At 49.3% G+C, this 12,822-nt stretch overlaps 1 protein-coding gene across 1 annotated transcript in view; it reads right to left on the bottom strand.

The window, feature by feature from the left end:
* The window catches only part of ITGA11 (integrin subunit alpha 11), a 154,611-nt gene that overhangs the window by 116,825 nt on the left and 24,964 nt on the right, over positions 1-12,822 (bottom strand). Inside the window, exon 3 of the mRNA XM_060260361.1 lies at positions 842-953. Coding sequence (XP_060116344.1) covers positions 842-953 — 112 coding nt within the window. The remainder of the gene's footprint in view (positions 1-841; positions 954-12,822) is intronic.

The raw sequence follows: 12,822 nt of genomic DNA, 5'->3' as shown, positions 1-12,822 counted from the left end.
GCATTTCACTCGGCTGCTTTTAATCCCCAGGTGGAGGCAGGGGATCCCCTGGAATGACAGCTCATTTTCAGACTATGGAAATCAGTCCCCCTGGAGAAAAGGGGTGCTTTGGAGTGTGGGCTCTGTGGCAATGCAAACCCCACCCCCCGGTCCCTGCTTTCCCAAGGCTCCAGCCCCAAAGCTCTAGGAATTTCCCAGCCTGGATCCGGCATTCCCACTCCCCCCCCCCTCCAATCTCCAGCTAGTGGCTGGGGGACATAGCAACCCTGGCTCCAAGGCACATGGGAACACCCTGTTGTTCCTTTTTGTCTTCAGCTAAAGGCTTTACAGAACCCCGTGGCGCAGAGTGTGAAAGCTGCAGTACTGCAGTTCTCAGCTCTGCTCATGACCTGAGTTCGATCCCCGGCGGAAGCTGGGTTTTCAGGTAGCCGGCTCGAGGTTGACTCAGCCTTCCATCCTTCTGAGGTCGGTAAAATGAGGACCCAGCTTGCTGGTGGGGAAAGTGTAGATGACTGGGGAAGGCAATGGCAAACCACCCCGTAAAAAAGTCTGCCGTGAAAACGTTGTGAAAGCAACGTCACCCCAGAGTCAAAAACGACTGGTGCTTGCACAGGGGACTACCTTTACCTTTTTAAAAGCCTTTACATCTGAACTTTGGGTGCTCTGAGCCTTTCTTATCCTGTATGACAGGATGGACATCCGGTTACCAAAATTCCTTGAGCTGGCTGTTACTTTACAACAGACTGCCAGACGCCCTCAAGGACAGACTTCTCGCTATTAACACAGAAAAGCGATAATGCAATCTGCAAAGGTGCACGAGAGCCAAAAGGAATTCACTTACCATTTCTTCCCATTGATTTCATGCTGTTGGACTGTGTAGCCAAAATATGCGTCTTTCGAGCCGGGTATAATTCGGGGCCTCTTCGTATCAATGTTGAAGGCTCCAGAGAATTCTGAGACAAAGAAGCAAGAACGGAATTTAGTTGTGCAGGAAAGCAAAGAGAGACCCCCTTCGGACCCCTAAACAGTACATCTCCTAAGAGCCCAGTGGCACCTTTGTGATTGACAAGATTTTGGGGGTACAAGATTTCGGGGGGGTATGAGCAGAGCCTTGACTCTCAAAAACTCATCCTCTGAAAATTGGGTTGCCAAGTCCAATTTAAGAAATATCTGGGGACTTTGGGGGTGGAGCCAGGAGACTTTGGGGGTGGAGCCAGGAGACATTAGGGGTGGAGCCAAGATCAAGGCTGTGACAAGCATAATTGAACTCCAAAGGGAATTCTGGCCATCACATTTAAAGCGACGGCACACCTTTTCAATGCCTTCCTTCCATAGGAAATAATGAAGGATAGGGGCACCTTCTTTTGAGGCTCATAGAATTGGACCCCCTGGTTCAATCGTTTTGAAACTTGGGGGATATTTTGGGGAGAGGCACTAGATGCTGTATTGAATATTTGGTGCTTCTACCTCCAAACAACAGCCCCCCCCCCCGAGCCCTAGATACCCGCGGATCAATTCTCCATGATTTTCTATGGGAATAAATCTCCATAGGGAATAACAGAGCTCCCAGCAGACATTTCCCTCCCCTCTCCCCGCTTTCTGATGACCCTGAAGCAGGGGGAGGGCCTCCAAACCGGGGCATCCCCTGCCTCTTCCTGGGGATTGACAACCCTACCTGAAAACCTCGTTGCTCACTAGACATGAATCAAGCTGTGGCTGATGTTTATTTGACCCTAAAAGCCGCTGTGTTTCCCCCTATGTAGACTGAAGCCACAACAATGTGGAAGGGTGGGACCTAACTCTGCCCCAGTGCTGCTCCCCCATTTAAGGAACTCCTTCCCCACAGAGTTGTCAATCTCCAGGTGATGGCTGGAGATCTCTTAGCATTACATCTCCTCCCCCCAGGCTTCAGCGGTCAGTTCCGAGCAAACCACAGGGGAAGAAAAATCCAACCACTTAAAAAGGGGAGTACTCAAAAGCTGACTTTAACAATGAAACATGCTACAGGTATTTATTGCACTCTGTGACCATTAAAAATGTAAAAAAATACAGAAAATCAAATGCAGTTGTTAAACAGGAATATCAATTTGTCAAAACTTCACTACAGACTAAAAGGATTATATATCTAAACACGCTTTGGCCGCCTAATGTGCCTTCTTCAGTGGCCTAGAGTTATAATCAGAGAGCACACATTCAAAATGCAAAGCGCCAAAATCTAACAATTGCATTCTCACCATTCACCCCATAAGCATTCCTATTAGCATCATGAAGCCAGAAACTAAAGTACTTTTTTCTGGAAGACAGATAACATAGAGTGACCTTGGTGTTGGTACCCCAGTATTCTCTGTTCCCAGGGCAGAAGGGTTACTTTGCAAGGTGCAGGCATAACAGGCTAAGCATGTAAAGCTATATTGATAGCAAGCCAAGCTGGACCCCCTGAGGTTACTTTCAGTCACACAACAATTTTGAGACTATTTCCATGGCAAGAGACACCCTTGACCCTCCAATTTGGGAACTCCCTGGAGAATCAAGGGTGGAGCCTGGAGAAGCTGCTGTTTGAGACGGGGAGGGACTTCCTTGGGCTACAATGCCATGAAATCCACACTCCAGAGCAGCCGTTTTAAGAACATTAGAGAAGCCCTGTTGGATCAGGCCAATGGCCCCTCCAGTCCAACACTCTGTGTCCCATAAGGACATAAGAGAAGCCATGTTGGATCAGGCCAGTGGCCCCTCCAGTCCAGCTGCCCACCTGGATCTACCTGCCCCCCTGGAGATCAGTTGCGATGCCAAGAGATGTCTAGAGACAGAGCCCACCTGGAGGCTAGCATCTTTGAGTTGGCTGGGATTCTGACATTCAGAACCAGACCCTGCATTCTGAGCAAATGATTTGAGCCTGAAACAACTTGGCGAAGTCTTTTCTTACTTCTGGAAAAACAAAGTCAGGATAAAACTGACAAAAAATATTAACGCTCTGCCATACACATCTGGCAACAGTCAGGGCCGGGCAAAGAATGGCTGAAGAACAACATTTCAGAACCGTCACTGCCAATTTCCTACCCTCCTTGTCAGAACTCAAAGAGCCGGGGCTGGTTTTTCTCCTGGTGAAAATGCTCTGCCAACATAGTTGGAGCGGGATGGTCGAAAGAAGAAGAAGATGATCTTGGATTTATATCCTGCCCTCTACTCTGAAGAGTCTCAGAGCGGCTCACAATCTCCTTTACCTTCCTCCCCCACAACAGACACCCTGTGAGGTGGGTGGGGCTGGAGAGGGCTCTCCCAGCAGCTGCCCTTTCAAGGACAACCTCTGCCAGAGCTCTGGCTGACCCAAGGCCATTCCAGCAGGTGCAAGTGGAGGAGTGGGGAATCAAACCCGGTTCTCCCAGATAAGAGTCCGCACACTTAACCACTACACCAAACTGGCTCTCCAATCCTCTTCCTGGAGGCCCAATCCTCTTCCTGGAGGCTCCGTAGGCTCCCCAAATGGCAGGATGAGGATGGAGTATACCAGGGTTCATGGCCCACGAATCATCGGCTGTTTGCAAAATGGTGGCTCCCTTTATTTCAGCCCCTTTTCGTGACGGCCCTTTCAACAGTCTCCCAGATCCTCCAGGCAGTTCACACTACAAGTTTATAATGCAAACATCAGAAGGCTTTAGAACAATTCAGAGCATAGGAAGGATACACTTATCTCCAGCAGCGTGAAAATCCCTGCCCCTCAATATATACTGAATTTATTTCCTTTTGTTTTGCCCAACCTGGCCAGCTTCTACATATCCTCTATGCAGTGACGAAGAGAGTTGTGTTTCTCAAAAGCTTACCCTACGATAAAATTTGTTAGTCTTAAAGGTGCTACCGGACTCTTTACTAACCTGCGTAATGACCGCAAAGGAGAAAGGCATAGCCGGAAAGCTGTTATTGAGCTTAGCCATGACAGGATAACTGGATTCACAATGGCTCAAACCCGCATCCTATGCTTGCCAGCCTCCAGGTGTGAGCTGGATCTCTCCCAGAATAATGACCAACCTCCAGATGACAGAGATCAGTTCCCCTGGAGAAAATGGCTGCTTTGGAAGGTGGACACCTATGACATCATGCCCTGCTAAAATCTTGCCTCAAACCCTGCATGACTCAGGCTCCCCCCTGAAATCTCTAGGAATTTCCCAATCTGGAGCTGGGAACTCTAATGCATGTGTGAAAGCCCAGATCGCTAGCTCCCAGACTCTGTTGCCTATGCTATCCTGGGTCCTGAATGCGGATAATGTGCAAACTCTAAAGCAGGGATGACCAAACTTGCTTCATAGAAGAGCCACATAGAATAAACGTCAGATGTTTGAGAGCTGCAAGACAGGAACTTCAGATATTTGAGAGCAGGCAGGCAAATAGATCGGGTGCGGGAATAGGGAGGAGAGGTGAAAAGAAAGCAACTTTAACTCTAAATGCATTCTCCAAGCTGCCAGCTGGCTTGGCAAAGTGATTTAAAGAGAGAAATTCCTTCTCCTAGCTGGCTGATGAGGTGGAGGGGGGGGGGGGTGGCTTCAAGAGCTACATCATACGTATGAAAGAGCCACATGTGGCTCCCCAGCTGCAATTTGGCCACCCGTGCTCTAAAGGCTGAAGAAGGGTGTCGGGCAGTTGCCATAGAAGGGCACGACTCAGCTCAACTCTCCAAGTTAGCGATGCTAAAATGGTAGCTGGGGAAAGCACCAAAATTTGTGAGATAAAAGCTCCATAATGAGGATCGTATTTCCTGACCACTTAGAAGAAGGGAAGCCTTTTAATGCAGCGTGTCAAATCTGACTCTCTTCGGGTAGGGTTCCCAGTTGTTGTGAGACAGCTGGAATGTAAACAAGACCGCTTTCCAAGGACTGGCGAGAGACTTCTGCTTTCCTCCAAGGTTCAGCTGAATCAGGTTTTCACTTGCTAAACAGTCCTGCAGAAATAGACCTCTCTCACACACATCCCGCCCCCCCCCCACACACGCACTGCTACCTGGCTTTAGTTTTTTATACTCTGGTCCCAACCGTGACCTTTTCTCTCTTCCACACACAAAGGTTTTTTTTTAGATTGTGGCACAATATCAACAGGAAAGCTCTTATAATGTGAAGGAGGACGACCTGCAATCGCATTTGGAGTTAATTTTTTTTTCTTTGTTATACAGTACTGGACCAAATTTGTGCTGGAAAGCAGACTTGGCCCTTGTTGATTCCTGCATTCTTCCTCCACCCTGTAACAGAAGAGTCCAGGGCCACCGTCTCCAGACGATCTAAAAAACCTGGGGTTTATCATCCGTTCTGTACAATACACGATTAGCGTTATTTAATGATGGCAGAGAGAGCTCGCTTTCTGTTCAGGAGAAATGCCGAGGCAGCAATATGGCTCTTTGATCCAGAACAGCTGGCGTTAGCTTAGGCCTTTGTGAGCCATCCTGTACACAGCCAGCATCTGGATTTGCTTCGTATGGAAGATGTCAGAGCAAACCGATTCTGTTTATCTGGCGATTGTCAAGCGTGGCAACCATCAGAGCCCAAAGAACACAGCTTTGCTCATGAGGCCGCGGTCTGAAGGGCCTAGCAGGGCACTTTTTGAGCAAAAAATGCAATTACAGCTGGCTTGGTGTCAGGGGTGTGGCCTGATGTGCAAATGAGATCCTGCCGGGCTTTTTTTGCAAAAAAAGTAGCATGAAACAATGGTGACATTGGGGTGTGGCCTAATAGGCAAATGAGTCCCTGCTAGGCTTTTTCTGCAAAAAAAAATGTCCTACATGAAACAATAGCGACATCAGGGGGTGTGGCCTTGGGTTGCCAGGTCCGATTCAAGAAATATCTGGGGACTTTGGGGGTGGATCCAGAAGACCTTGGGGGTGGAGCTAGGAGCAAGGTTGTGACAAGCATAATCGAACTCCAAAGGGAGTTCTGGCCATCACATTTAAAGGGACGGCACACCTTTTAAATGCCTTCCCTCCTTTAGAAATAATGAAGGATAGGGGCACCTCCTTTTGGAGCTCACAGAATTGGACGCCCTAATCCAATCTTTTTTAAACTTGGAGGGTATTTTGAGGAAAGGCACAGGATGCTATGCTGCAAATTCAGTGCATCTACCTCAAAAAAACAGCCCCCCCAGAGCCCCAAATACCTGCAGATCTATTCTCCATTATTCCCTATGGAAATCGGTCTTCATAGCAAATAATGGAGTGTGCAGCAGGCATTTCCGCCCCCCCCCCCCGCTTTCTGCTGACCCTGAAGCGGGGGGAGGGCCTCCAAACCGGGGGATTCCCTGCCCCCACCTGGGGATTGGCAACCCTAGTGTGGCCTAATATGCAAATTAGTTCCTGCTGGGCTTTTTCTACAACAAAGCCCTGGGGCCTGGAGTGCTAGATTGGGCTCTGGGTTTGAATCCCCACCCCCTCATCAAAGCCACCGGGCGACCTTGGGCCAGGCATATCCCCACAGTCGCAGGGCTGTGGAGTCTCTTGGGCTGGCCCTCCAGAGCTCTGTCTCGCTTTGATTTTAAACTTTTTCCGGCCTTTCCCCACCCGATGGGGTTCCCAAGGCAGCAAACATAAACACACGGAAACACTTGAGCAATTAAAAAGAACACTGAAAAGGGTAAAATAGTTCAATAAAAACCAGAGCTGGAGAGGAGGGCGAATCACCATCACTTAGGGTTACCAAGTCCAATTCAAGAAATATCCTGGGACTTTGGGGGTGGAGCCAGGAGACATTGGGGGTGGAGTCAGGAGCAACAGTGTGACAAGCATGTGTATGTGTATATATATATATAAATAAATAAATTTTTGGCCAGTGTGTGATACAGAGTGTTGGACTGGATGGGCCATTGGCCTGATCCAACATGGCTTCTCTTATGTTCTTATGTGACACACAGTGTTGGACTGGAGGGGCCATTGGCCTGATCCAACAGGGCTTCTCTTATGTTCTTATGTGACACACAGTGTTGGACTGGAGGGGCCATTGGCCTGATCCAGCATGGCTTCTCTTATGTTCTTATGTGACACACAGTGTTGGACTGGAGGGGCCATTGGCCTGATCCAACATGGCTTCTCTTATGTTCTTATGTGACACAGAGTGTTGGACTGGAGGGGCCATTGGCCTGATCCAACAGGGCTTCTCTTATGTTCTTATGTGACACACAGTGTTGGACTGGAGGGGCCATTGGCCTGATCCAACAGGGCTTCTCTTATGTTCTTGTGTGACACACAGTGTTGGATTGGAGGGGCCATTGGCCTGATCCAACAGGGCTTCTCTTATGTTCTTATGTGACACAGAGTGTTGGACTGGAGGGTCCATTGGCCTGATCCAACAGGGCTTCTCTTATGTTCTTGTGTGACACAGAATGTTGGACTGGATGGGCCATTGGCCTGATCCAACATGGCTTCTCTTATGTGACACAGAGTGTTGGACTGGATGGGCCACTGGCTTGATCCAACATGGCTTCTCTTATGTTCTTATGTTCTTAATTGAACTCCAAAGGGAGTTCTGGCCATCAAGTTTAAAGGGACTGCACACCTTTAAAATGCCTCCCCTCCACTGGAAATAATGAAAGATAGGGGCACCTTCTTTAGGGGCTCATAGAATTGGACCCCCTGGTCCAATCTTTTTGAAACTTGGAGGGCCTTTTGGGGAGAGGCACTGGATGCTATGGTGAAATTGTGGTGCTCCTATCTCAAAAAACAGCCCCCCAGAGCCCCAGATACCCATGGATTAATTCTCCATTATACCCTATGGGAATTGGTCTCCACAGGGAATAATGGAATGCCCAGCAGACATTTCCTCCTCCCCCCCCCCATCCTGCTTTCTGATGGCTCTGAAGTGGGGGGAGGGCCTCCAAACCAGGGGATTTCCTGCCTCCCCCTGGAGTTGGCAACCCTAAGCCCCAAATGCCCAATTTCAGGAATCCTTAGAGCAATCATGTAAATGATGTTCCAGGATGATCAGCCCCCATTGCCAAACTGGGGGTGTGGGGGCTGGGAAAACAGCGACTGGCCAAAACCCTTCTAGATGGGAACTGGCACCGCCATTTGAACCCGGAACTTCCCGGACCTCCCCCCCCCCCCCCAGGTCTCATCTGATTTTCAGTTATCCAGGAATAATATTGCCCACCCCCGCATCATTCTGCTTGCGTAGGATCTTCTGAGCCGTCCTCAGACGGACGGAGAGATTAAGAGGAATGTTGAATTAGCTGTTTGCTGCCGGGTGTAATTGCAGTCCTGTCGTGCAGTGGAAATAAAAGAGCCCCAGAAGGCGTCTGGTCTTTATCAAAGCCGAAGGGACTTGGCTCAGTGGCAAGGAAAGGGGGAGTCTGTATCAGATTTGTAGCTGGGCCTGAGCATTCAGGGAGACTCTGGGCCTTTCTTGCTTGGATGGCTCCGGCTGTATAATGATGAAGCCAACCTGGTTAAGGCAGCAGCAGCAGCAACAGAAGAAGACGACTGCAGATTTACACCCTGGCCTTCTCTCTGAATCAGTCTCAGTGCAGCTTAAGATCTCCTTTATCTCCCTCCCCACAACAAACACCCTGTGAGGTGAGTGAGGCTGAGAGAGCTCCCCCAGAAGCTGCCCTTTCAAGGACAACTCTGCAAGAGCTATGGCTAACCCAAGGCCATTCCAGCAGCTGCAAGTGGAAGAGTGGGGAATCAAACCCAGATCTCCCAGATGAGAGTCTTAACCACTACACCAAACTGGCTCTCCAAAAGGATATTGGATTTATACCCCACCCCTCACTCTCAGAGTGGCTTATAATCTCCTATATCTTCTCCCCCCACAACAGACACCCTGTGAGGTGGGTGGGGCTGAGAGGGCTCTTACAGCAGCTGCCCTTTCAAGGACAACCTCTGCCAGAGCTATGGCTGACCCAAGGCCATTCCAGCAGCTGCAAGTGCAGGAGTGGGGAATCAAACCCGGTTCTCTCAGATAAGAGAGCTCTGGCTGTCCCAAGGCCATTCCAGCAGCTGCAAGTGGAGGAGTGGGGAATCAAACCCGGTTCTCCCAGATAAGAGAGCTATGGCTAACCCAAGGCCATTCCAGCAGCTGCAAGTGCAGGAGTGGGGAATCAAACCCAGTTCTCCCAGGTAAGAGTCCGCACACTTAACCACTACACCAAACTGGCTCTCAAGAGTGGCTGAGAGAGCCAGTGTGGTATGGCAGCCAGAGTCCTGGACTAGGAATCGGGGGGGGGGGGGGGGCAGGTTCGAATCCCTGCTCTGTGATGAAAGCTTGCTCAATGACCCACTCTCAACCTAGCGTACCTTACAGGAGAACAAAGTCTCAGTCCAGGGGCACCTTTATGACCAACAGTGTTTTATTCTGGGTATAAACTTTTGTGTGCAGACACGCTTCTTTGAAAGCTTCTCCCCAGAACTGAACTAGGTTGGTTTTCAAGGTGCCGAACTGGACTCAAACTTTGTTCTGCTGCTTCAAACCAACACGGAGACCCCCTCCCTCCCGAATCTACCTTACAGTAGGGTTGCCAATCCCCAGGTGGGGGCAGGGGATCCCCTGGTTTGGAGGCCCTCCCCCTGCTTCAGGGTCATCAGAAAGCAGGGGGGGAAGGGAAATGTCTGCTGGGCACTCCATTGTTCCCTATGGTAGAATGGAAAATTGATTCCTGGGTATCTGGGGCTATGGAGGGGCTGTTTTTTTAGGTCAAGGTGCCAAATTTGCAGCATAGCATCTGGTGCCTATCCTCAAAGTCTCCTCCAAGTTTCAAAAAGATTGGGCCAGGGGGTCCAATTCTATGAGCCCCCAAAGAAGGTGCCCCTATCCTTCATTATTCCAAATGGAGGGAAGATTTAAAAGGAGTGCGGTCCCTTTAAATGTGATGGCCAGAACTCCTGTCGGAATTCAATTGTGCTTGTCACACCCTTGCTCTTGACCACCCCCAAAGTCCCCAGATATTTCTTGAGTTGGACCTGGCAACCCTACCTTGCAGGGCTGTTGTGATGATATAATGAAGACCCAATGCAGCTGATCTCTCCTGCATTTTATCCTCCCAGATCCCAGCCCTGCGCTCTGATCCCAGCAGCTAAAGGGTTCAGTCGAGAAGATGGAGGGAGGGGAAATCATGCTAGATGGAGGCCAGGCCTGGCTATGGTTGATTGAGAAGAGGTTCCTTCAGAACAACCATGCAAAAGGCCACAAAAGCCAGTCTGAACAACGCCCAGCGTGGCCTCAAACCTTATCAGAAGTGACTTCAGAGCCATAAATCATTCAACAAGAGGCCTGTGTGTTCTTGCAGTGCTCCTGCCAACTCACAGCCATTTCTGAAGCAAGTCAAATGGTATTTGGAAACGAGGGACGGAAATGATTTCCCCATACTGGAAACAGTATTGGGTGAGAAGCTGGAGAGGGTCACCCGAATGGCTCTCCTAGCTGGTTGAGGATCCCACCCTCTCTGGGCCCTTTTATCAGCCACAGCTGTCCTTAGGAGAGCCGTCAGCTTGGAAGCTCTGGGGATTTGCAAGAGTTCTTGGGATAGCTTCCCCTCTGTTCTGTTCTGGCAGTTCCTCTCCTACGGACATAGAAAACGCTTCCCAGTCCCCCTGGTTCCCAGAGTTCTGTGCAGAAGGAAAAGGCAGACCAAATATTCCCCAAGGCTGCAGTCCTCTTCATTTTACATCACCTGCTGGCCTTCCAAGAAAGCTTCGGATAAGGTCTCTCTCCAAAGCGAAGGTCCTTTCTACAAAGGTCCTCTTATGGATTAAGAGCTGGTTAAATGGTAGGTAGCAAAGAGCTGGAATCAATGGACAAGGCTTGTAGTGGAAGGAAGTGAGCACTGGGGTCATTTCTTCATTGTTGGTTTGAGCAGTGTCATGGAAGAAGGAGGAGGAGAAGGATGAGAAGGAGGAGGAGGAGGGGAAGGAGGAGGAGAAGAAGCGGGATCTTACTCAGTTCGGCAGGGCCTGTAAGACGACCCTCTTCCGGTTAGCCTACGCCTGACTGGATAAATGTAGCTTTCTAGATTTCTGTGATTACTGTATAGTTTTAATGCTAAATAATTTTAAGGTTTTTCGGTTTTTAAATGTTTGATTTTAAATGTAATTACTTTGTTCCGATTTTATTGTTTTATTGTTTGTTGTAAGCCGCCCTGAGCCACTCGTGGGAAGGGCGGGATATAAATCCTAGAATAAATAAATAAATAAATAAATAAGCAGGAGGAGGAGGAAGGGAAGGAGGAGGAGGAGAAGGAGGAGGAAAAGGAGGAGGAGGAGAAGGAGGAGGAAAAAGAGGAGGAGGAGGAGGAGGAAGAGGAAAAGGAGGAAGAGGAGGAAAAGGAGGAAGAAAAGGAGGAGGAGGAAAAGGAGGAGGAGGAGAAGGATGAGAAGGAGGAGGGGAGGAAAAGGAGGAAGGAAAGGAGGAGGAGGAAGAGGAGGAAAAGGAGGAGGAGGAAAAGGAGAAGGAGGGGGGGAGGAGGAGGAGAAGGAGGAGGAGGAGAAAAGGAGAAGAAGAGGAAGAGGAGGAGGAAAAGGAGGAGAAAAGGAGGAGGAGAAGGATGAGAAGGAGGAGGGGAAGGAGAAGGAGGAGGAGGAGAAAGGGAAGGAGAAAGAGGAGGAAAGGGAGGAGAAGAGGAGGAAAAGAAGGAGGAAAAGGAGGAGATGAAGGAGGAGAAAGATAAGAGTTGGACATACTCTGCCCTTCATTCAGAGTCTCAGAGCAGCTTACAATCACCTTCCCTTCCTCATTCCACAACAGACCCCCTGTGAGGTAAGTAGGGCTGAGAGAGTTCTGAGAGAACTGTGACGGACCCAAGCTCATCCAGTGGGCTGCACATGGAGAAGTGAGGAATCAAACCTGGTTCTCCCAGGTTAGAGTCTGCTACTCTTAACTCTGACACCAAACTGTGTGTCATTTCTAATGCCATTGTTTCATTTGCAAAGGACTCAGCCGTACTTAATCTATTTTCCATTCATGGCAGTGTGGTGGACTGAAGCCAAAACCAGTTCTGAGCAGGCAGGTTAGTCTTGATTCAGACAAAAAAAGGAGGTTTTTCATACGGATGGGTGCAACCTCTTGGACCCAATTTCGTCACGTGACATCTTTTGAGCTGGCATGTGCAGTACCACCTTCTGGCCATCAACATCAGCGGCGCCTGAGCCCAGTGAGCAGGCCAGTGGCTCCCTCTTCTGGTAAACTGCCATGGTGCAACCACACATTGCTAGAATCCCCAATTGAGGATTTCCATCCCTGTGAATTCCTCATCTTGCAATCTCAGGGGTGAACAGCACAAGACCAAAGCCTCGGGAGACTTTAGTTTTGAGTGTAGGGGCAAAGCCACTTCAGATAGATTAGCAAACCAATGAATACAAAGAGACATTTGCAACAATTTTAAGGGAACGCATACGCTCAAGGAATTCCGCGTTCTGACTCATCAGAGTTTTAATTCACAATCAAACATGATCCCCCTTTCTTGGTGTTGGGGTAGGAACCAAAGCAGTGAGCAATGGCTCATAAGAACATAAGAGAAGCCCTGTTGGATCAGGCCAATGGCCCATCCAGTCCAACACTCTGTGTCATATAAGAACATAAGAGAAGCCCTGTTGGATCAGGCCAATGGCCCATCCAGTCCAACACTCTGTGTCACGTAAGAACATAAGAGAAACCATGTTGGATCAGGCCACTGGCCCATCCAGTCCAACACTCTGTGTCACATAAGAACGTAAGAGAAGCCCTGTTGGATCAGGCCAATGACCCATCCAGTCCAACATTCTGTGTCACATAAGAATATAAGAGAAGCCATGTTGGATGAGGCCAGTGGCCCATCCAGTCCAACACTCTGTGTCACAGAAGAACATAAGAGAAGCCCTGTTGG

This window comes from Heteronotia binoei, chromosome 19 (genome assembly GCF_032191835.1).
Source record: "Heteronotia binoei isolate CCM8104 ecotype False Entrance Well chromosome 19, APGP_CSIRO_Hbin_v1, whole genome shotgun sequence".
Classification (NCBI taxonomy): domain Eukaryota; kingdom Metazoa; phylum Chordata; class Lepidosauria; order Squamata; family Gekkonidae; genus Heteronotia; species Heteronotia binoei.
This window is presented reverse-complemented; position numbering and strand designations above follow the sequence as displayed.